The sequence below is a fragment of the Pogona vitticeps genome, chromosome 10 (assembly GCF_051106095.1).
Source record: "Pogona vitticeps strain Pit_001003342236 chromosome 10, PviZW2.1, whole genome shotgun sequence".
NCBI lineage: Eukaryota > Metazoa > Chordata > Lepidosauria > Squamata > Agamidae > Pogona > Pogona vitticeps.
Genome location: NC_135792.1, coordinates 2,414,194 through 2,437,960, shown reverse-complemented (window position 1 = coordinate 2,437,960; position 23,767 = coordinate 2,414,194). Strand labels below are relative to the sequence as shown.

Sequence of the window (23,767 nt, the reverse complement as noted above, 5' to 3'; positions counted from 1 at the left end):
TGCGAGACGGCGGCAGCCGGAGGAACGGCACGCGGCTCCCTCACAGACATACCCATGGGCAAGCCACCAGGGAACTCTCCAAATCCAGAGAGCTGTCATTGAGCGCGCTCTGGAGCAAGAGACCGTCAAGCCGTGGCAGACGGCAAAGGCCAGGAGGCTCATCTCAGCCTTCCAGGCGCCGAGCATGAAGGATGGAGTGGGAACAACCCTGGGAGCCTCTGCCTCCTGGTGCCTGCTTGGCCCTCTGGGGCAGGCCAGACCCTTGCCTTTCCTGTCCTGAAGGGTTTCTCGGCAGACCAACGGCCATGGCTCAGCTTCTGCAGCCCAGGCAGGGGATCCTCCAGAGGCACCTTTCTTTCTTTTTTGGCCCCTGCCAAAAAGGTGGAGGCAAAGCAACTCCCAAGCTGCAGCCTCTGGCAGGAGGGGATTGCCAGGAAGGGGCGTGGAGGGTGCCCGGCAGAGTGGCACCAAAGAGGCTTCCATCTCAGTCCTAGGAAATGCCCGCTGGGAGAGGCGTCTGTCCCAGCCTACCATCTTCTCCCCCCCCCCCCCCGCAGGAGCTTGTTCTGCAACAGCCATGGAGCTGCAAGCGAAAAAGAGCCCTGGATCAATACGGAGAACGCCTGCTCCAGCCTCGGCGAGGGCGAGCGAGACCCGCCCAAGAGGTGCCTGTCGCCCTTGCCTTCAGAGGCCTTCCCCGGCCCGCCCATACCTGCTGATGGGATTCCTCCAGGTCCAGGATTCGGCGGCGCTTCTGCTCCCGTTCCTCCCTTTTCTGGTTCTGCAGCTCACGGATCTTCCACTCCCAAGCATCCAGCTATTGACCCGCCCAGGGAAAGAAAGAAAGGAAGGATGGAAGGAAAGGAAAGGAAGAAAGTGAGGACGGGGAGGGGGGGAGGGAGGGTGGTGGAGAAATCAATTAGTACTGTAGGGGCTTAGCAAAACACACCCGCGCGATGCTCCAGGGGAAAGGCTGATGGTCGGAGGACAGGAAGTCAATATGTGAAACATTGGGAAGTGCTACGTCCACGTGGGGGGCTCGCTCTCTCTCTCTCTCTCTCTCTCTCTCTCTGTGTGTGTGTGTGTACAGGATGGCTGGCTCAGTCATGATCCCCTGGAAACCCCACTTGTCCAGGGTAGAGGCAGGTGTACTGCTACTACCCAGTCACACACACACACACACAGGCGCTCCCACCCTGATCCCACGTGGCTGTCGGCTGGGTTCCCAGTGCTATCTGCCCTGACCATGTGTGAATGCACGCAAGGGGCAGGGATCAGAGAGAAAGAAACAGAGGACTCTTGCCCCGATCGAGCAGGAGCTGCCTCTGAAGCTTCTGGATTTGTGCTGCCTGCTCCTCTTAGCAGAGACAGGTTTCAAAAAGGAGGGAGGGAGGGCAGGAGAAAGGGAAAAAGCCTACTGGGGGTGTCAGCCTATAAGCATGCCAAGATTTGCTCCCACCATGGATTTGCTCCCACCGCTTGAGGCATCCAGAGGAGGAAATGCCCCAAAGGGGCAGAGTGGAAGCCGGGGCAGCCAAGATGCCTGGCTCCCTTCACAGCTGTTGCTCTCCGGCTGGCATGACGGCAGCCAGCTCCACCCATCCCAGCCAAGGTGCTCCAAACGAGGGGCAGGCAATGGGAGGAGGCTGACCAACGCTGTAACACCGCGGCCACGTCCCAAGCTTTGAAGCCAGCTGGACAAGCAGCAGCAGCAGCAACTCAATCACAGGCAAGGGGGGAGAGGTTTCTCTGGCCTCCTGTCCAAGGGCAGCCTCCCAGTCTCACGCCCCGCATGCCCCCCCCAAAAAAATATATATGAAAATTGCTGGCCCAGGAGGTCCTGCGGAATCTCCCCTGAACGATGAGCCTGGACCGGCCACCACTCTGGCACAGCCGAACCTGCTCAGTTGCCAGAGGTGGCCGGGAGAGGGGAGAAGGTCAAGCTCGCCTGGCGGTGGTTCCAGGCCCAGGATCCTCACCTCTAGTTTCCGTGGCTGACACGATCGACAGGAGGGGAGCTGGAGACCACAGAGTCTGGCCATCGTTGCACCGCTGATGTTCTGGAACAGAAATATTCAAGAAACATGGAGGCTGCAACGCGGATTCCCAGAATGGTGGGGCGCGGGGAGGCCCCCGGCTCTGCTGCCTTGCAAAGGAGGGCGGAGGAGGAGGCCAAGGAGCAAGGATTTGGTCAGATCCTGAGGGGATGGGGGACTCTTTTGCTATGAGGGACCAAGGCCACAGAAAGAGGGTGGGCCTTGACACCCCCCACCGCGAAATGGCCTTGTGGGGCAGCCACGCACCCAAAAGAGACAGGCTCCACATTCAGAAGAGGGTGCCACGGTCCGCCCGTCTCTCCAGCTGGCAGAGAGGACCAGCTTGTCCCAGCCCTCGGCCGCTGGCAGGCCCCCCCCGCCTCCTTGCCCGTCTCCCATGGGGGTGCATCCACACTCTTGCTGCAGAGAAAGGTGGCCAAGCCCCCCCTCCCCCCTTCAGAGAGATCAACGCCTGCCATTTCTTTTCTTTCCTCTTCAGAGGCAATTACTTTCATGTCATCATTTCTGGAGACATTTGCAGAGAGCGAGCGAGCTGGATTATCTGCTCCCCCTCCTCGCCTTGCACCAACCCAGTGGCTTCCACCCACCGTGGAGGCAAAGTATTAAATTAAATGAGGTGTCTATGAAGCTGCCGCTGTTTCAGGTCAAAGCCGTGCGCTCTGTTCTGCGCCTCTATGCAAATGGCTGCATTAAACCCACTGATGTCAACTTGCAACACGTCTCCGATGCTCCGGGATGATCAAAGCTGATTGCCGAGGCAATTACCGCAAGAGAAAAGACAATCACGGCCTCCTGCTCATCCCTGGGCTCCGAGGGTTTAATTGTTCAGCAAAGCTGAAACCGCAGCCCTGCCTCTTTGGCGCACGGGAGGGGGGGCAGCTCCTTCTCTCTGTGTGCGAGCGTGCCTGCAAGGCCACCGCCCCGCTCGGCCTCCCCAGGAGACGCACGCAGAGCCCACTCGCCCCGTCCCGTAACAGGAGCCACAACAAGCCGGCCCCTGGCCCCAAAGAGGGGCAAGCCCTGCGCTGCGCCCGAGCGGGGCCCTCTCGGTCCAGCCACACTTGCACACAACCCCTGTGGCCCGAGACCTGCCTCCCGCCGAGGAGGTGGTGGCCCAGTTCCCGGCCAGGGGAATCACCCCCATCTGTGGGGCCAGGCCTCTTGATCTTCTAAGCTTCCCATCGCTTTCTCTCTTCCTCCCCCTTCCGCTTTCCACCCCGGATGTCCTCCCTAAGGCATGACAAAAGAGCACACTGGCCATCACCCGCGCGTGCCAAAAGCCCCTTGTGCTTGTGGGACTGGGCAGGGGATCCTGAGGACGGCTGCTCGCCTTTCTCGGCTGTCCGTTCCCAGCTCCTTTTCCTCCTCTCGTGTCTCGAGCACGGGCAGGCCTCTTTGAGCACCCGGGGCACGGAGGGAGGGGGGAAACCCTGGCAATGCCTCCTCCTCCTCCTCCCAAGCTGGGGAGGGAAAAGAACCTCAGCTTCTGTCGGAGAGGGCGCAGCGCCGGGCAGAGCTCCCAGGCTGGCCGAGGCAGGAGGGACCAGGCACGGGGGAGCCGGCCCAGAAAGGGCCCAAACCGTCCCGCGATAGCCAGGCTCCCAGGCCACAGGCGGGCACGGGCAGCTCCCGTTTCTTGACTCCTCTACAGACAAAGATCCTGGGGGACAGGCAGGGGGTCCCTGGCCCTTGGCCCCTGAGGGGCGAACGCCTTGGCCCACGTTTAATCCCGAATGATTTGCCGGTCTCTTGGAGGAACGGACGCTCCCCCGGATGGTGGCAAAAGCCAGAGAGGGGCGGCCACAGGTGGAGTCGCCCAGCGCTTTGTTTGGCCCTTCACAGCATCCTCCTCTCTCGCTGCATTGTCTCCGAAAGAAACATGGCACTGACAGTTGTCGTGTGGGCTGCCTGCAGCTCTACACGGGGGGGGGGGGAGGGAGCCTGCCTTGTGCGACTCCTTCCTTCCCTCCCTCCCTCCCCCTCCTCTCGCCGGCTCTCTCGCCGTCCCCTCCCCACACTTCCTTTACGGGAGGCGCCATTCACAACTCCGGCTCAGCCTTTGAGTCCTTTGTTCAGAAAATGGCGCAGCCTCGGCGGTTTCCCTCTGAATGGCCTTTAATTTTGCCCAGTTCAGTGTTTGCTGATTGTTCGCTGCTGCCGGGCGAAGCTTTGATTAAACCTCCTAATTTTTTCGGCTTAGCTTTCTCTCGGAGCAGGGCGAGCCCTTGACCCCGGAGCAGAGGAAAGTGGTCAAAAGGAAAATAACGAGGCAAGGAGAGGGGAGGAGCAGAGGCGGCAGACACAAAGGGACAGAGAAGGGCCGAGGAGGAGCCAGAGAGCACGGGAGGCCGGCGGGCAGTCGCTGGGCCACAGAGCGGACGGACGGACGGACAGTCCTCCGCTCCTCCCACCTTGCTCAGAGGTCCGCAGCTCCTGCCGGCTCCTGGGTCTCCGGCAGGCTGGGTTTAGGACAGGGCTCCCCCCACCACCACCTTTGGCTCAGGCGGGTGGTGCCTCTCTTCCAAGGGCTGCTGAGCCAAAGGGGATTAATTGCCATGTCCGAGACCCATGTTGTTGGCGGGGGGGGGGCAACAAGTACACTTCCACTGCTTGGGAAGCAGCCCAATGCCTGGAGTGGGACTGAGGCTACGATGCCCAGCTGGGCAGGCGGGCAAGGGCCAGCAGCGTCCCCCTCAGTCCCACTGGCAGAAGATTCTCCTGCTTTCCCTCTCCCTCTTTTTGACTTCTGGGAGAGTTTGGGTTTTTGTTTTTGTTTTAAATGTGGGGAAAGGAATCAGGCTGGACGGGCCTTCTCCTCGGCCAGCCTTGGCTTCTTCCGGATAAACATGGGGGACTGAGCAGCCTGGATTTGGCTTCCCTTCAAAGCCTTTGACATCCCGTCCGTCCGTCCGTCCGTTCCCCCCCCCCCCCGTAGGCTTGCCACCTCTGCAAGCATTCGGCAAGAAGAGCCCCCCGAGTCTGCATTCTGCCACGGCTGGCCAAGCCTGGCCAATCCTCCCAGGGAAGCGATTCCGGGGCCCTCCTTCTGCCGCCCTGGAGTGCCTGCTCATTAGGCCTGAGAGAAGGCAGTCCAGGGAGGGGCCGGGAGGGACTGCCAACCTGCCCGAAAGGGAGCCCTTGTTTCAGGAAACGGCACAGCCTCCAAAGTGGAACTGCCTTCTGGCAAACCCATCTAGGATGGGGACGCCCAGCCTGGCTCAATGAGAGAGGCCAGGACGGGCCAAGGACAAAGTGCCCCTCAACCGTGGATGCAAAAAGGCAACTGTTTGGCCTGAACCAGACTTTGAAAAAGTATGTTGTAGAAATTTTTTTAAACTTTATAGCTTACGGTATTGTTTGAGTGGGCCAGAAACAAGGTAGTTATTTGTTACATTTAAGAGTTTTTAAAAAGTCATGCAGTTTCCCCTTTATTAAAAGTAATTAGTTACTTTAAGTTTCTTTTCCTTTTTTTTAAAACCTGAAGGCTGTAAGCCCTTGGCTCGTGGTGCAAAAGACACTCGCTTTCCTGTCTCACCTTGTCACTGTCTCAGCCCAAGGAAACTGTTCAAACACAGGGTAGTCCCCTTCCACCCCACCTGTGTTAACTTACCCCTTGTGAAGGCACCTGCACAATGGATCTTGACTTCACCTTCATTAATAGAAAAATTAATTGATCACAAGGAACTAGCGGTTTGCTTTTAGTTGTTTGCAAGTCACCCAGTATTTCTAACTAGCTACTTCCTAGCTCTGGGCAATAAACCCACATCCATCAGCTGAGCTGGCTGCTGCTTGGATCTCAGGGCAGGCAGACCACAGGCCAGGAAGGACAGCGACGGATCACCTCGGCTTGTGAGTGGGGCCGTTTCCAGACGCCATGTCCTTTCCATGAGCCGAAATCCAGCCTATCACAGCAGCTCAGTCGCCCACGTCAGTCTATGTGAAATCCCCCCCCCCCAGGAGAAATGTAGGGAAAGTGAGGGGTCTGGCCCTGAGTGGCACACAAGCCAACTCTTCCTTACCGTTTCCTGCTGGAGAGAATGCAGCCGAGTCTCCAGGAGGCTCTTCGGCTGCAGCTGGCCTGCCATCCCCACATCGTTCCGGGAGATTTTGTTGTGAAGGTCTGTGATGGTCTCTTGCAACTCTTGAGCGTTAGCATCCTTCTCCAGCAGCTGTAGGACAGGGAGACAACCCACAGGCCATGCGTCATTGTGGCCTTCAGTGCAAGGCGAGTCAGGCCTTAGTGGAAAGCAAAATGGGGATTCAGGGAGGAAACACACAAAGGAAACCCCCTCAGAGCCTGGATTTCTCTGGGACTGGGAATGAATCCGTAGCCGTGCTTCAGCAAGAAGCCCCACTGCTGAGCTGGGAAGGCAGGCAGGGATCCATGTCAGCTCACGTGCCTGCCAACCCAACAGCCCACTTCATCTCCGTTCACCTGAGGATAAAGGGAACTTCTTCAAATATCTGGGACCACTTGAATTCTGCAAGGCAGCAGGGCTTTATAGGTCAAACCACAGCAGTTTGTTTGTTTCAAAGCCAACCGTGGCTGGAGAAGCAGGACCAGATCATAGCATACTGCCCACCCTGCCCCAGTCCTTTTGGGAAGTGGGGAGGCCCCACGCAATAGGCTCAGGCCACAAGCCTTCTCACTGCTGCTCCCACCCTTCATCTCCCTCCATCCTCCTGCAGACAAGCTGCCACCCACCCACCCACCGTGGGCTGGGCTGCTGAGCGGTGGCTTCTGCTCCTCCCAGGCCCCTGCTCTGCAGGGGAAAGCACAACCCGTCCTACCTCTTTTCCGGCCCTCTCCTGCTGCCAAGTGGCATCCGGCTGATGAAGGCCAGGCTCCAAGGTGCGTTGCTCCTTCAGGGTCAGCGCAGACCTCAGTCCCTCTTGCTCCCTTGGCTGTCTTGGCGGGAAAGACCTACACACAGAGGGAACAAAGGGTGGCTTAGCCAAGGTCCAGAGGCCACAAGGACACTTTGGTGAAAGGGAGCAGACCCAGGTGGCCCTTGGGGAAGAGACAACCGCTCGGAGCAGAAGGACATGGTCTCAGCGCTGGAGGAAGAAACTGGGAAAGACGGGGCCTCTTTCCTGGTGGAGAGGCTGAGCAACTGGAGGCACAGGAAAACGCTGGGTTAGTCCCACAGGCCACCTGGCCTGGGCCAAGGTGACCTCCTTGCCTAAAGGGTGAGCAGAAGAGAGGCCTCAGCAATGGCTGGCCCCGCAGGCCTCCCCGTGATTCTGCTTGGAAGAAGAACAAGAGGGTGGGGCCACAAAGCCACCGAAGTACTACAACCGGGACTCTGTCGAGCGCTCCGGCAGTCCCATCCCGGCGGGATGTGGACGGAAAGGCATACAAGGATAGAGCCCCTGGCTGGGTCCAGACAGCCTCACCGGCACTTCCAGGTAAGAGAGAAACAGGAAGTGGGGCAGGAAGTGCTTTCCATGCCTAAGATTCTGGATGTGGGAAAGAGGCTGCGTGGGGCTGTGCCAGCAATGCTTGGACTTGGCATCAACGCAGGTTGGCCAGGGGTTCCCCCCACCCACCCACCCTCCAAATGAATTCCCACCAGCAACCTTCTCTGGAGCCATCACCGCACGGCATCCAAGAAGCAGGCCTGTGCTCTAAAAACTGCTTCTTCTCTGACTTTCTATCTTGTGACCGCAGCTCAGGGCTCCACACTCTCCTGTTTCTGGACGGTGACCATGCATTCCAAGACCGAGCGCTCCAGCGCTGGAGGCATTCAAGAGAAAACGGGGCAACCGTCTGTCAGATCAGCGCTGATCGGGATTCCTGCCTTGAACCAAGAGGTTGGACTCCTTACAGGCACCCTTCCAACGCCATGATTCTGCGAACGCCCATACCCAGGTCCTGGGGCACGCAGGCGCAGCGGCTGGGGGACCAGGTGCTCTCTAAGCCAACCTGGCTTGTTCACCAACAGCACTCCCCCCACCCCACCCGCCGAGGTACCCTGTACAGAATTCCTTCCACGGAAAGTGTGCTGATAGATTTAATCTACTTAGCAGGAGTTAATCAGAGATTTGTTAAAGATTTAAGGATTGCACACACTTTGCCAGCGAGCGATTGCCTCACGCCAACGGCACGGCGGCCAGGCTGCACGAGTGCCACCTCCCACCAAACGGGTTGCCTGGATCCCGAACCGCATCCCCATTCAGACAAGCGATGGGTGTTAAATCAAGCCGAGGGGAAGACGTCCCTTTTCTGTGCAAAAAGGAAGCGTGTTCTGCTACTCCAAACGGCGGGTAACCAACACGGAGGACTCCACTCGCATGGCTTTAAAAGATGCTATCATCTTCCCCAGCCCCTGGAAGACCGCCAGCCCGAGTTCTTAATAACTCTTCCAGAGAAGGCTTCCAACGAAGCTTTGGCCAAGCTCCAGAACTGGGAATTTGAGAGTGCCGCCTGTGTTCATGTGAATGGCACACTGCACTCGGGCACAGAAAGGGCAAGGGAGTGGTGCCAGTCTTCAGGAAAAGGTCTGATGATCGGGTCAAGTGCAGTCCCTAAAAGGTCACGACATATACCCTCATCCAGCATGGTCTAGGCTCCGGCAGTTCAGTCCCTGTCGTGGGCACCACAAGCCTCAGGGAGTCTTGGTCTCCATCCCGGAATGGCCGTGGCCCAACCCTGAACCTGGGGGAAATGAGACCTGGAACCTCCCTCATCCCGCTTTCTCCGCGGCTGGCAAGCCCAAGCCCTTGGACGGGAAGGCGCTTTCCAGAGGCTGGCTGGGCTGTCGGCACAAGAGAAGCCAACAGCATCGGGTTTGTTCCGGGGATGCGAGCGGGAGGGAAAGGAAAAGAACGAGGAGGCAAAGGGGAGGGGGGGGACAGCCTTCGGAGCGCCCAAGTTTCCTCGGTGTTTGCAGAGCGAGCTGAAAAACAGGACAAGTCCATGGGCAGACAGTGGCACTCATAAATTATACAAGTCATTTGCATATTCTAGTCATGAGACATTATGCAAACAGTGCCTGATTTGCATAATGGGTTCCACTCGCCTTCCATTGCTTCGTGCTTTTTTTTTTCCTCTTTAAAAAAAACCACACACACACAGACACAAATGAAACCAAACCAAAGGAAAGGAAGAAAAGGCGAAGGCCAGCGCCAGCCCCCACTCTGACCCTGGTGAGGCAAGGGAAGAGAATGGGCCATGGAGGGGAGGCGGCAGCAGCCATGCCCGGGCATGGGAAGTCTGGCTCTTAACGACAGCCCATCCTCTTGGATCTGGCTGAGATTTCCCCTCAAAAGCATGAGGTTTGAGCCAGTCAGTAGGAGGTGGGGGGCGCAGGAGAAGGGGATGGAAGACGGGCGTGGGTGAGGCGGGAATATGCCCGCTCACCTCTCCTCTCCTTGCCAAGGGGATCCGGCTGGGTGGGCAAACCTTTCCCCTCATCGCTGCTTAATAAAAGACGGCAAAGACACACATGCATATTGTATTATATTAGGTGCTAATAAGCCAAGCGGGGGGTGGGTGGGTGGGTTGGGGGGTGCAGCAGAGAAGGGAGGGGGCCACTCTTCTTGTCTCCTCCTCACGACTGAGGAAAGCCTTCCTTCATTTTGAGAAGCAGGGCTGGAGGAGGGGCTGGCTTGATTATTTATAACAAACCGTAAGGGCAACATCTCACGAAGGATGAGCTGGGGAGAAGGTCGCCCTGCCCTCCTCAGCAGCCCCGGTTTCTCCTGCAGGGGCTTGGCTTGGCGTGGATGGCTTGGCTGCACCGCTGGCGGGCGAGGGGGCGGGCGGGCGGGCGCCTCCCTGCCCCCTGCAAAAAAAGCAGGACCGTGCCAAGCGGCGGGCGCCTGCACCCTGTGGGAAAAGTTGACTGTAATTCTTCAGCTTTTAAAATCAATTAATCCGTGTGTTAATTAACGTCAAGTCGACAGAAGGAGGAGGGGAGAGAGAGAGAGCGAGAGAGGGAGGGGGAGGGGGGAGGGAGGGAAGAAAGAAAGGAAAAGAGCTTCAAGGGCGGATGGATGGCAGACTCGCTGGCACCGTGCCATCCATTCAGTGGCAACGCCACCATTCCGTGTGATAACAGCCGTGGGTATATCTGTTCCGGGGGTCCTGCAAGGGGACCAGATTGTGTGGAGAAGGAAGGAAAGGGAGATTAGCCCAGAAGCAGGACGGCAAACGGCAGTGCAGGGCACGGGTGCCAGGACGACGGGCAAGCCTCTGCGCTGGACTCCTGGGATGTGGAAGCTCTCCACCCGCACCCACCACCACCACCCCCGCAGGCAGAGCACCAACTGGACCTCCAGCACCTGCACCCCAGGCCAGCGCCCTTCTGCTGCTGCTGCTGCTGACGAGACAAAGGCCGCCATTCCGCCATGATGCCGCTCCCGAGCCCAGGCTGGCATCCCAGAGCCTCGAAAACAGGAAGGTGGGAGGAGGAGGAGCAGCAGCAGACAACGCCAAGAACAAAAACCACACACTGCCCGCTTGCCTCTCCCGTTCTGCCGTGCCAGGGGCAAATGGGCACCTGGCACCACAGCAGGCATAGACATAGGTTTTTCTGCCACGCGGGTCTGCTTACAGCTGGCACAGAAGGAAAAAAAAACCAAAGGAAGGATAAATCTTCCTGTCAAGTCAGCTAACGGGGAGGAAGGGGTAGCGAATTTTGAAGAAAAGATGCCACCCAATTCTCAGCCGGGCAGGCTCTGGCCGATGCCAACTGCCAGTCTAAAGACCAACGGAAGCGATGCCAGGCCTGCCGAGAGAAGGACCAGCCGCAAAGTCTTCCCTTGGAACCTCTAAAGGTATCAGCGAAAGAGGGGTACAAACGTCCACATCTGGAGAGGGAACATTTTGCCAGACTTCCCTGTGCACGGCAGGACAGCGGCTGCGTGTGAATGCACGCGTGGAGGCAGGCAGACGCCGGCGCCCACAAAAATCGGTATGTACGAGGCGGAGGCGGCGCATGCACTCAGATTTGAGGCATGGGTGCATGCTTGCGCGCTTAGGATGGACACCTGGATCTCTGCGTGTGTGCACCGAGAGGAGAGGAGGGCCAGAGGGGGCGAGGCAGAACATCCTTGCAACTCATGACCTAGGTAAACACGGAAGGCAAAATAGAAATGCCACCCGAGCAGCAACAGGAGCCGCAGATTGATCTCCATGCAATCTGTGATCACCAGGGAGATGATGCATGGGGCCAACGGGCAGCCCTTCGCCACAGCCACGATGGAGCCTTCCTGCATCCCGGGGGAGGGAGGGGGAGGATGGATGCCGCTCACACCTGCACCAACGCGAAGGCGGTCTGAGTTGGAAGGGGCTCCCCTGACGCCCGGGTGGCACACCAGATAGGCCAGGAGAGGCAGCGCCGGAGACCCCCGCGACAGGGCGGGAGGCTCGTCTCGGGCTGCCTTGTAGAAAGACGCAGCTGCTTACTTACACGGTCGGAGTTGCTGTGGATCCTGGAAGGCATTCAGCTGGCATCGGGCGCAGAGCCAGGGACGGGCGCTGGAGACAAAAGGAAGAAGACACGAAAACAAAGTCATGCCACAGGAATATTAATGGGCTTCTTGCTTAAGAGGAATTTACAAAACACGCTAACGGGGTTTGTTTCGTTCTTTGTGAAAAAAAGGAAGAAAGAAAAATCTCGGAAGAGAAAAACGGGAATTGGCGTGCATCACTTTTGCTTGGTAAATGCTGGCACGGGATTTACTGCCAAGCAGCAGCGATCAGGATTATCAGCGCTGGCATCTTTTGGGCACCTCTCTCTCTCTTTTTGTTCTTCGAATGAATAAGCTTTCATGGCTAATGAGGAATAATCATTTTGCTAATGAGCTTTGAAACATTAAAAGAAAAGGAGGGAATATTCTGTTAATCGCCCTGGTGCTGCCGCGCGTGCCTGGATTACAAAAGAGAGCAGGCAGGCAGGCAGGGTGGGTGGGGTGCCCCCCCGCTCTTCTGGATGGGGAGCAGCATGGAATGGAGATGGGTGCTGGGTCCCCACCCCTGCCTGCTCACTCCTCTGCGCTTACTGCCCACCGCTTGGATTTTCCAAACTCTGCAAAGTGGATGTTCAAGGAAGATTACCACCAGTGTCGTGCAGCGAGGCAGCCCTGTGCATGTCTCCAGTGTTTAATCATCAGACAGTAGCATGGTTTTATGCATATTTCATTTGCATATCATTAAGGCAAGCTACCGTGGGACAGAGAGCCAAGAGAGGGGAGAGGCGGCGGGGGGAGCCACATGACGAGAGACACCAGAAGCGGGACTTCAGGCTGCCTCCTGCTTGGGACCCTTTGGAAGCAGGATCTAACCTGGGGCAAGGCAACCCCCCCTCCACCCATTCCAGCAGTGGGGCATTACAGTGGGGAGACTGGGGCCAAGCCTGGCACCTGCCGCCGTGAAGAACATCATCACCGCCTGTTCCAGTGGAATGGAAGGAGAGCAACTCCTGGGGGAAGGATGCCTTGGCAGATCGGTCTGCATCTTCACAGACGCCGCCCTTTGGGGTTCACGTTAATCATGGAGCCCCCAGGAAGGCAAAACAAAAGCAGGAGGAAGGACATCGTCTGTGCCGGAACGAGAGCCCCTCCCTCCGCCCCCTCCGCCCTAATTAGCAAACAGTTGGCTCCTCTGTCTCTCTCTCCCCCCCCCCCCGTGCATGTTGGCTGGCTTTTCTTCTGGGGCTCCCACTTGAGCAATTCATCAACCGCTCCCGGGCTGGGCTCTTTCTGCCAGGGCACCGGCCGGCCGGGAAAGGAAGGTGGCCGCGGCCGTGGCTGAAGACAGGGGGTCTTTTGTGGCTCCTGGACATGCCCCACATCTTAATTGGGGGCTTTCCTCTTCCTCCCTTCAACAGAGGCGCTCAGTCCTGCTCGGGCAGCAGCCGGGCGACCCTCTCTCTGGGGCTGCTCCACTGAAGGCACTTGGTTTGGAGCCTTCCTGCTGGCTCAACGGCTGGAGGGTGCCGTGGGTCAAAAGCACAACTTCCCGGGACGGGGGGGCGGGATTTAATGCCGTTGTTGCCTTCTTCTGCCTCTGCCCCAACTTCACCTTTTTGCTGTCGGTGACTATGAATATTCAGATAATCTGGTATGATGGGGGGCGGACGGACGGATTCTGCACGGTATGAGACTTGATAATGATAATGTTGGTGGCGGCACTGGGCGCTGAAGGCAGTCAGAAGGAGCAAACGAGCTTTCTTCCTCTTTGTGGGTCGTTTTCTGAGTGTCCGTAGCGCTGCGGTACATGCAGATGTCGCTGCTGTTCCTCATGAAGCCCTAATGATCTACAAAAGCATAATGACCCTATTGGGGCGCAAAGCATAGCTGAAATAAGAGTCTTGAGAAAGAGGAAGGCGGGGGGGGGGGAGGCAGATCCACCGATGGAATGTCCCCAGAAATGACCTTACCTCAAATGGGAGGAAAGGGAGGGGAGAGGTGGCCAGTCCGAAGGCATGGGGATGGTCCCCGTGGTGGGCAGGAAGACCCGTCCCCTGGAGAGAGGGCGGTCGGGGGCCTGTTCTGCAGCCCTCTAGGCGACCCCAAGGGGAAAGAGGCAAAGGGCCTGTGGGCAGGAAGACGCAGAGAGCCGCATCAAGCCATTCGCCACAGTCGGTCACAAGATTTGGCAGGAAGGGCCTCGCCGGATCCCCGCTGGGTTAATTGCCCCAGCCTCTCACACTGTATTTGGCTCTTGAGGAAGAGACAGGTATTCCACACAGAAGAGGGGATGGTAAGGGCTCGACTCTATACAGCCAATTTTCTTTAACATTAAAAAAATAGGAAAAAAAAATTTCCTCCAGTGGACAGTCCACAAACACTTAAAAATGGCCTCAGAAAGACCGAAGCGATGGCAGCAGTAGGGAGGAAAGCAACAGGCCCTCTTTCAAAGCGATCAAGATTATGAGATTTATTTCTACCACACCGTTTTGAAAGAGCCAGAAAGATTACAAGGGAATAATGAAGAAGGAAGTATAAATCCTGATCATCTAAAAATCAATCTATACAGCCAGCTCAGGAGGGCCCCCACGTGCCAGCATGAGGCAGTGGGAAGGGCCGGCCCCCGGTTCAAAGCCCCACCGAGCCAGGAAGCTGCTGCTGGGGCCGGGGGGGGGGCTGCTGTGAGTCGGAAACAGTGGGGCACCCCTCTCCGACCCTGCTCTAAGCTCCCTGAGGGAAGGAGCACAGGATGCCTGCTGCTTCTGACTCGGTTAAGCTACTAGTGGCCCTGGATTATCCATGCAAACTGGCCGCTCTTCTCCAGATTCAAAGGAGGTTCAATGGAGCTGTCCTCCCTATCTCCTGCTCCTTGCGAGGGAACTGAACCCAGGACTTTCCCAGGAAAGCATCAGAGCCTGGGCCTTCCAAGCGAGAGAGAGAAAGGGGCTGGGTCGGGGAACATGCAGGAAGGACAACACGGGTTTGCCCTCTTTGAAGTGGGGACAGAGTTTTTCATCGCCCAAGGAGAGTGAGCTGTTTACTAATTTAGAGGATCCTTTCCATCTGAATTTCCATATACAAAAACCGTAAGGCAGATAAGAATAAAATAAACACAACATAGCAGGGAAAGAAATAATTAAAAAAAGAAAATGCTGGTGAGCAAGTTGCTTTTTGTTTTTTGCATGATTGTGAAAATTCTTAAGAAACAACCGGTGGTGGGGTTTGAGAAGTGAACGTCCAACAACCCAGCAACTCGTCAACAGCACAACTATTGAAAGACAGGGGAGTATGGTGACCACAAGGTGCCAGGGAAAGTGGCAGGAAAAAGAAAGGCAAGGATCAGCGAAAACGGGTACCCCAAGATCACATAGAATCATGTTTCCTGGTTCAGAAACCTTACTTTAAGATGTCTCCAAGGGCAGGCATGAGAGCTGCTCATGGGGAACAATGCATAAATCAAAGACTTCAGTTAAGCCGGGTTTGGGCAGAAAAGCGTCCACCCAACTCAACTGCCAAATTTTTTTTTTTAAAAAAACAACGTGCCAATCAGAAGTGGCTGGAAACATGAGTGAGATATTCTGCTGGAGGGCCTGACTTGCCATTCTTTTCCAAGAACAAGTCTCGTGTCCTTTGAAAGTCACCTACACTCGTGGTGATCACCACATCTCATGGAAGGAATCAAATTCACAAATGAACTACCGCATTTTTCGCACCATAAGACACACTTTTTTCCCACAAAACAGGGGGGTGGTGGAAAGTCTGTGTGTCTTATGGAGCGAAGAAAACAGATTATATTTTCCTGTTTTCTTCTCCTAAAAAAATTGGTGCGTCTTATTGAAAGGTGCGTTTTATAGAGCGAAAAAGACGGTAATTTTAATTTACTGTGGTAATTCTCTTTTTTGGCTGTCCGGAACGTTTAATCAGGTTTCATTTCCAAGTTTCTCTATTATAAAGCAACGGCCCCGCTACTTCTTCTGTCCCACACATTTCGAGAAACCTTATGGCAAATACCCTGTCAAGGGTTATCAAATCCTAGAACCAGGGAGCTTGAAGGGGCCTCTAAGGCCATCGAGTCCAACCCCCTGCTCAAGGCAGGAATCCAAATCAGAGCAGATCGGACAGAAAGTTGTCCAGTTTTCTCTTGGATGCCAATATCACGCACGGCAATCCGTAACAGGATACTGCTGTGTATCTTGTCCTTTTCACATTGACTGGAAGATCCAAAAGCACACAAGGGACTCAAACAATGCATTTCCTAAGTTCCAGTTGTCTGCGTATGTGAGTTGGCCAATTACCCATGAGATGCTCTCTCTTACGTGCCCTAGACAAGACTAACTGAGGCCAACTAGGTATAAGTGTCGACAACTGAGTCTTTATGATACAAGAGATCAAGGTGCCTATCAAACCCACCCGTTGCACAATCTAGACAAACCCCATCACACCCTCTCAACCACATGTCAATTCAGCATGAATGAAGTTATTCTTCCAGGCAAGTTCTACTGATGTGAATGTATTCTTTATTTAAAATATATATATATATTTTACCCCCACATTTCTCCTTAAAAGGACCCAAGGTGGCTGGGGACAGACTCAACGGTTAGAAAGATCATGGAGATTTCTTCAAAAACAGCTAGGCGGAGACACATACCTGTGAATGGCTATGTGTATACATTTTCCGTGTGGATCCCAAATATACAGGCATAAGCACTTCCATGTTCAGCCTAGGTCTTTATGCAGATTTACAGGGTTGTACATCAATGTACAACCCAATGTACATCAGAGTGAAATAAAGCTATAAATGGCAAAATCCTCACTATCAATTACAGAATCTCTCTCTGACGATCATCTCACCTTCAATAGGTCATAAGAAAACAAGAACAGTGCAACTGAATCAGACCCAAAGTTGCTCTGGTCAACAACTCAGGTTCCACAATGGCTAGACACTTTGATGGGAATCCTTCCAGCACTTCTGTCCCCCAGTGGCAGACATAAAAAGACATATTTCCCTGAGCCGGAAAGTGGCATCACCATGAATAGGAGCTACTGAGAACCCGGTCACATTTCACAACTAGCTATGTTGGCTGCCACCAGCACATCTTGTGGCAGAGAATCCCACAGGTTAACTAGGCACCACGAGATAAACCTCCCACCAGTCTTCTTCATTGGGAGACCCCACCGGCTTCTACTACTATTAAGAGAGTCTTTGGGATCCCTCCAGTATCCCAATACCTTATTACTCTGTTTTCTAAACTACATTTGACTTCAACAACAGCTACAGCATCCCAGCACTAAAGAGGTCCCATTTATTTAGCCCTCAAGAGCGAGTCTGCCGGCATCTCACGTTTTCCCTCCAGGGACTCAAAGTGGCCCACGCACACATTCTGCCCTGCCGCGCACTGTAGCCCAACCACTGGGCAAGAGGGGTTGGGCTGAGTAGGAAAGCGCTTCATGGTTGAGGGGGGCTTTGGACCTAAGCCCTCCCAGTTCTACTTCCACACACAACACACTCGTTCTCTTGCCAACCCTTCTGTCCAAGGTGGCACCAAAAGGTACAGCACAAGAAGCAGAGCATTTGAACTGGAGGTTCACACCATCAGAAATTTCAGGGGCTCCCTCCGTCTTGCCTCCTCCCAGCCCCTTCCAGCAACAGGTCGCCATTGCGGCCTTTCTTGTGCTCTTGGCTTCGAAGCCTGGAATCTTTCCAAATGGTCGCCTTTCATCAAACCTGGCAGGTCCCAGCATCCCAGGGCCAAAACATTTGTCCTTCCTGGGAGCTGCCATGGCGCACAGAAGACTGAAACTGTCTGACCGGCTGTGCCCGCCGCCCCCAGCCCTCGTGCTCCTTGTTATCTTCACCGCCCACCAGTCAGAGATTTCTCTTTCCTGCCTTCCCGCCTTGGGCATCCTGCCTCTCACCTCCATTCTTCTTCACCCTCTGCTCTTCGCCCTCCCTCTGGCGCCCGGCTCTTGCCCCGGCTGCCCCCTCTTGCACCAGAGGCCTTTCTGCCTGGCAACCTCCCACTTGGGCCACTTGGGCCACTCCGCTTTAAAAGCATCCGGGAGCACCCCGGGTGGCTCTTACTTCTCACCAGGGATTCTCCTTCAGTCAGCCCCCTATAGGGTCCTTCCCTGCTTACGGGCCTCCCGTTTTGTGCCTTCTCGTGGGTGGCACAACAGCAAGTGCTGGTCACCACTCTGTTTCTGTAGCCATCCATGCCAACTGATTCTCTTGGTCATCTCGGGGCATTTTCATTTATAACATTGGCAAAGGAACCCACGTGAACAGGAACAAAGATCAGAATAGAAATGCTGGATTGACTGACCAGCCATGCGCCACAGGGTCACACCAAGCGCCCTGCTGCTGCGTAGGGCGACAGAAGAGAATTCTCCTCTTGCTGGGCTTCCTCCTGCAGCAGCAACCCCATCATCCCCAGGCAGATCCCACCGTTCAAACAGGCAGCCATCTCTATTTCCTAAGCACAGGGCATTCCGTGGTTTAATTCTGGGGAGTCTTTCCTTTCTGTTCTCATTCTCCCACCTTTTGGGTTTTTTCTTGGGGGGTAGGTGTTTGTTTGTTTGCAAGGCTGCCTTAAGTATCTTGGATCCTTCTCTGGCACAACACCCCACTCACTTGCTTGCCTGATGTGGACAGGGGAATAAAGGGCAACCACCGTGCAGCCATCCTTAGTCCCTGGTCACATCCTGACAGCAGGCATGCATCTCCGAAAGCGGCTCCTGTCCAAACAGCAGGTGCAGCTTTGCTTATCAAGATGCAAGCACAGCCACTGGTGCCACGATCTCTTGATTTCCTTCCCCCCTCCCTTAAGTAAGCGGGGGAATTTTCTCCAGCGATTTTAATTTCCTGCAGTGCGTTCACAAGTCTTGCAAACTGCCCAACCCTATCAGAAAGAAGGCCCTCCTAGTCCGTTTCCCAAGGCAACTTTCCAAGCAGCGTCTCCATCTCCTGGCTAGGAGAGCTGCCTGCGAAACTGCCACCGGCAATCGGCCGCCTCCATTTCACAATCAGAGGAGCATTCTTCAGATTCAAACGCGGTAAGAGCGGCACAGCCGTAGAGTGTCGCCACTGCTCTCCCCCCCAACACACACACACACACACACACACACACACACACACACACACACACACACACACACACACACACACACACACACACACACACACACACACACACACACACCTTTAAAAGCAATGAGCTATTTACTCCCTAACAATTCTGCTTCAGAGCTGGTTTAGCATTTTTATTGGAATGTGAAAGCTCTTAAAAGAAGGGAGGGGAAAAAAATCTAATCAGGCAGAAGAGATAGAAAACTTGCTGAATTTTTGCTCCCCTCCCTCCTCGCAGCCCCCTCTCCCATCCTATCAAAAGCAAATCTTCCATTCATTGCTTCCCGATGTCATTATGACAAGCGGCTACGAATCAATAGCAGAAGGAAAACCAGGGCTGGCCGGCCTCAGCCAGCGATAAAGGCTCCCTCTCAGCCCCGCTTTGCTAATAGCACATAATAGCAGCCATCGGTGCCCCACATTAAATCATACATTTCACTCTGCGTTTATTATGGGATTTTTAAAACTCCTCACCAAATTGGATTTTCTCGATGGTCTCTAATTTCAACATTTGTCATTTAAAATTAAACTCCTCTGTGGGGACACGGAATGAAAAGGGGAGCAGGAGAGAGAAAGAGGTAGGGGAAAAAGTTTTGTGTCTCTTGCTCTTCTTTTTAAAATGAAAACCCATAAATAATTTCCAAATACCACAAGCTCTAGGATTTTATATACCTAGAATGTTAGAAGTTGGAGATAAATGGCTTTTGGAGCTTTGCCATGAAGGGAAAGCTGGAAAGGGGGGAAGGAGCTCTCTTAAGCCTCTGGAGTTCAATTCCCCCCCCCCCACGGGGCCTTCCTGAACAGAGGCTGCACCTGAGGACCCACAGGATTCCTTCCAGCCCTGCTATTCTGAGAGGAAGAGGATTAAAAATCCAGCCAGGTCTTTGGACCCTGCCCGGTCCACAGGGTGGGTGATTTGGAGGGACCCTCTGTCACCGCTGTAAAACCTTTTCTCAGAGAGCTGCAACGGAGGCGGCTCCATTTTTAAGGGGCTCCTTTCAACACGTGGCACCATTCGCCTGGACTCGTTTTGCTCCCGAGGAAAAAGGTAGACGCATCTGGATGGGGACAGAATCTGACCCTTTGTCAAGCCCAGGCTCCTCTACCTGGGGCGGGCTGGGAGAGATGGCCATCCGTTCTCCCTAGGCTCTCCGATGCTACCTTGTGATTTCCTAGTGCTTCCGGGTTCCGGCAGTCACGCTCAGCAAATCATGGGAGTGACTCCATCCTTCCCTCCTGGAAGCCTGTATAAGCCACCATGGAAGACAATCAGCTTCCTGCCATCAAATACCGCCCTGGCTGACGGAGGCAGGCTTCCTGGGAAGCCTCCTGTCCCAGGAGCCCGCCTGCCTGACCTCAAGGGGGGGGGGGCACAAGCAGCCAGGTCCCAGAGCATCAGCCTCCTTCTAAGAAAGAACTAGGTCCAACGATGTGAAAGCAGCGCTAAGCCCGAGGGAGTGCAGGTGTGGCCCCATTGGCCAAGGAAGTGCTCCATGCAACGGGGGCTTGGCTGTCCTCCTCAGGTGCCCAGCCAGCCTCCGCTATCTCACTGCTGCTTGGTCCGGCCGCCTTCTGCCATCCCGCCATTCTGGCGGACTCCCCTCTGTGGCTGGGCCTCACCTGCCCTCAGTCCCAGGGCTCGGTCTCACCTGCCCGGTCCCTGGAGTTCCCGGCCCTCAGGGGCCACCTTCTTGCAGCATTTCCCACTCTGCTAACAGCAATTCTTCGCTTTCCTCGCCTTCACCGGCTCTCCTCCCTCACTGTCCTCGCCCCTCGTTTTGCAAGCCCAATGTCTTCACCCAGAAAAGCTTCACTATGATCGGAAGCTGAAGCCACACTGGCAGGAGGTGTGTGAGTAACCTACGGGGAGCCCCGTGCCAAGAGTACCAAGTAGGGAGGGACCCCGATTCAGCAGCCGCCCCCCTTCCTTCCAAACTCTCCTTGCTCCCTGCCCAGCCTCCACGGCTCTGCCCGTTGGGCTCTCCGAAGAGGTTTCTTTGCAGGGCAGAGAGACGGGTAGCCGCAAGGAGCATGCCCCCCCCCCGTTCTGCCTGTGCTGGTAACCCACCATTCTTCACAAAGCCTCCAGGGTGCCAGGAAGGCTCGGTGTTCCTGAACTGGCTGTTCGGGGGGGGGGGAAATCAGGGGGGCAACGAACCCTTCTTGATGAGTCTGCAGTGTCAAGAGTCCAGCTCAGCCCTGACATGGGAGACAGCAGGTGGAAGACTTAGAGCGGCTGGAAGGGCCCTCCTGTCAGCTTCACAGACAGCTCCAGGAACTTACACTCTTAATGTTTTTTAAATCAGCCAATTTCCCAGATCAGCTAATCAGGCAGTGCAAGTCTGAAGGGGTGGGGGGTGGGGGGGGTAGGGGGGAAGGGGCCAGGAAGGGCAAATGTCACCTTTCCAGCAAGAGAGCAGAATCCATTATAAGAAACACTCGAGGAGGCGGCTGTCCTTTGCCCAGCTCATGGCCCGGGGGGCTCATTATTCTACTGACGGTGATTCGATTTGCCCTCTTCTGAAGACCCTCCCCTGCCATGCTCACAACCCACAAAATATGCAACCAGCCCATAATTTCCAATTAGCGCAATCAGTTCCTCACCCACTTCTTCTCTCTGACACACACACACACACAAACACACAGATCACCTTGGTTGGGCCAAGCTGTCCCGGAAAGGCAAAGCAGAGCAGAGCAAATCTCAAGGACCCTCCCCCTCCTCCCCCCCAGCCCCAAAGCCCCCCTCCCTTCCCCCTCACATGCCGCCCCCCCCCCCACAATTCCTTGGCTGGGATGCTTCCAGGCATGGGCTACAGACTATCCTCAGACATAAAGAAAGAAAATGGGGAGAAAGGGACGCTTCCAGGCGATTATGAAATCAGCCCATGAAAAATAAGCACCATCATTACCCTGCAAAGAGGATGTCGGGGGGGTGGGGGTGGGACGAGCAAGCAGAGAATCTCTTTTGGCAGATTTGCCTTTGAGATCGGCAAGGTGCTGTTCGGCTGCTTGCATTCCGTTACCCTGGCAACACACTCCTGTAAAAGAAAGATTATTAAAGCGCATATGATTACTTGGCTGCCGAGCGAACGAGGCCGCGGTGGAGGCAGCTGCTTCTGAATTCCTTATCAGAGGATTTCAATTTTAGGCCAAATGGCATTTCTGCCTCTCCCCGACTCCAATCAGATCCTCAGCCATGAGGGCCGCTCGGTTGTCACACCCCCAGCCCCCCCTTTACTTAGGCCAGAGGGGCAAACTGGGCTGGAGAGGACCTTTCCCCCCCCTCCCCGCCGCCATCTCCCCAGCGCCTGGGGAGGAACCATCCATCCATCCAGAACACCCTGGAAGGGCACTTCGGCTTTCCTCCCTCTCCTGGGAACCACACGCCTGGGAGAGAGCTGCTCGGAGCACCCGCCCGGCACTCTGTGGGGCTCCACTGTGAGGGGAAGACCCCTTTGGCCACAGGACCACTCCTGGCTTAAGGCGCATGGGGCACACCAGTGGGGCTGAGAAGCCCACCGGGCATCTCCTCGCTTCCAGCCACAGACTGGAGGGAACGACTAAGGACCAAAGCAGCCTCCACTCAGCCGGGCTCACGGACTCAGCACGCTGGGCCCCCTCTGGACTGGAGGCCCGTCCAGGGCGGGACCCGCCCATCCTCCCGAGGAGGCCCATCGTGAGCAAGGCACGGCAGAGTCCAAGAGACTTAAGCCGTCCCTGAAGGGGGCCGTTCTGCCTTGAGTCCGCTCGCCACTTCGTACAGGTGTGTCTTGCCCTCTTGCGGTCCTGCACAGCATCCCTCCACTTCGCCGAACACTGGAATCAGCCCTGGACCTGCGAGGGGATTTGCACAGAGAGGACGGCGCTGGCCATCCGCTGCGACTCCCACCATTGCCCAGCAGGGGTCTCTGTTAGCCCACCAGTGCTCGCCATCCAGGCTGGGTGAAGGGAAGAGCCATTGTTGTGAAGCACGCCTGCGCACCCTGCCTTCTGCATGCGGGAACACACAGGCAAGCGACACGGATTGGACTGCGAGAGACCAAAGCAAACACCCAGGTCGCCGGGAAGAGAGTGGGCTAATGGCTGCCCCTGGGCTGGGGCAAGGAGGCTCCTCTCGGGCAGGCCACGCTCATCATCCCCTCTTTGCAAGTGGAGGTGGCCGTGGGGGCCAGAAGGGTGGAGGCAGGCACACAAGACGCAGCCCTGCTCCTTGCTGGGGGTGGGTGGGTGTCTCGGCCTGCAAAGGCAGAACAGGCAGCTCGCCTTGCCCCACGCCCAGCCCTGCTGCCTCTCATCGCCCCAAAGCCTCATGCTGAACATGTTAAAAGACTTGAAAGGAGATAAACAAATGTTAACCCTGCCTTTCCCTCTCAGGAGAAGGAGGCCCTGCCATCTTCCTGAGTACTGCAAGAATTCAAAGGCGGGGTGGCGGGGGGGTGGGGGTAGAAAAAATCCATTGAGACCAAGTTCCTCTGCTTCTCCCCAATTGGTCACGCAGGGTAAATAAGTAAAAGTAAGTTGGGATTCAACCTGCTTCAGGCCAAATTAAAAAGGGCTCCAACTTCAAGAAAAGAGGAAATGATGTTGAGGCGTCCAGAAGTACCAAGCCACTACAGCCCATCTTCCAAATAACCTGATGGAGACCTCCCATCGACAGCACAGAGACTTTGGGCGTGGGTGTGCATGGGGTCCAGACGGTCAGCCAAAAACACACTTCCTTGGCTTTCTGAGCGAGACCTACACTTCTCCTCCTCTGACCCCATAATGCTCAGAGCCAAGCTATACTGTACATCCTTTGGCAACACCAAACCAAGGACAAAGGTTAGGAGTAAATTCGGTACCAAGGGTTATACTGAAGTGAGCACAGCATTTCCTGAAAGGACGGTGTTCGGTCCCCACCAGACGGACCGCTCGCGCCATTCTGTGAGGCCGAGAGCAAGCAGGTGGAGCAAAGAGCCGGTCACCTGTCCCTGGAATTTACAGGTTCCAGGAACAGAGGAAGCCAGAAACACACGCCCGGCCTTCCAAGAGGTGTCACACACCACCCATTTCTGTGAAGACATTCGAATTTCCCTAACCATTTCCAACACAGAACTGGCCTTTTCCCAGCTGCTGCAGGCAGACACTTTCACTGAATTCTGTAGCACAGTCTCGGGATCCTCCCCGA

At 55.7% G+C, this 23,767-nt stretch overlaps 1 protein-coding gene across 6 annotated transcripts in view; it reads right to left on the bottom strand.

Annotated features, from left to right (window-relative positions):
- Window positions 1–23,767, bottom strand: part of PMFBP1 (polyamine modulated factor 1 binding protein 1) — a 57,867-nt gene that overhangs the window by 18,576 nt on the left and 15,524 nt on the right. For 5 of the 6 annotated variants that reach the window (XM_078380439.1, XM_072980762.2, XM_078380436.1 and 2 more), the window contains 5 exons: window positions 11,474–11,541; window positions 6,849–6,981; window positions 6,077–6,226; window positions 1,980–2,060; window positions 713–817 (listed from right to left, as the gene is read on the bottom strand). In XM_078380439.1, the coding sequence (XP_078236565.1) occupies window positions 713–817; window positions 1,980–2,060; window positions 6,077–6,226; window positions 6,849–6,981; window positions 11,474–11,541 (537 nt within the window). The remainder of the gene's footprint in view (window positions 1–712; window positions 818–1,979; window positions 2,061–6,076; window positions 6,227–6,848; window positions 6,982–11,473; window positions 11,542–23,767) is intronic. The other variant, XM_072980764.2, reaches the window with a different exon arrangement.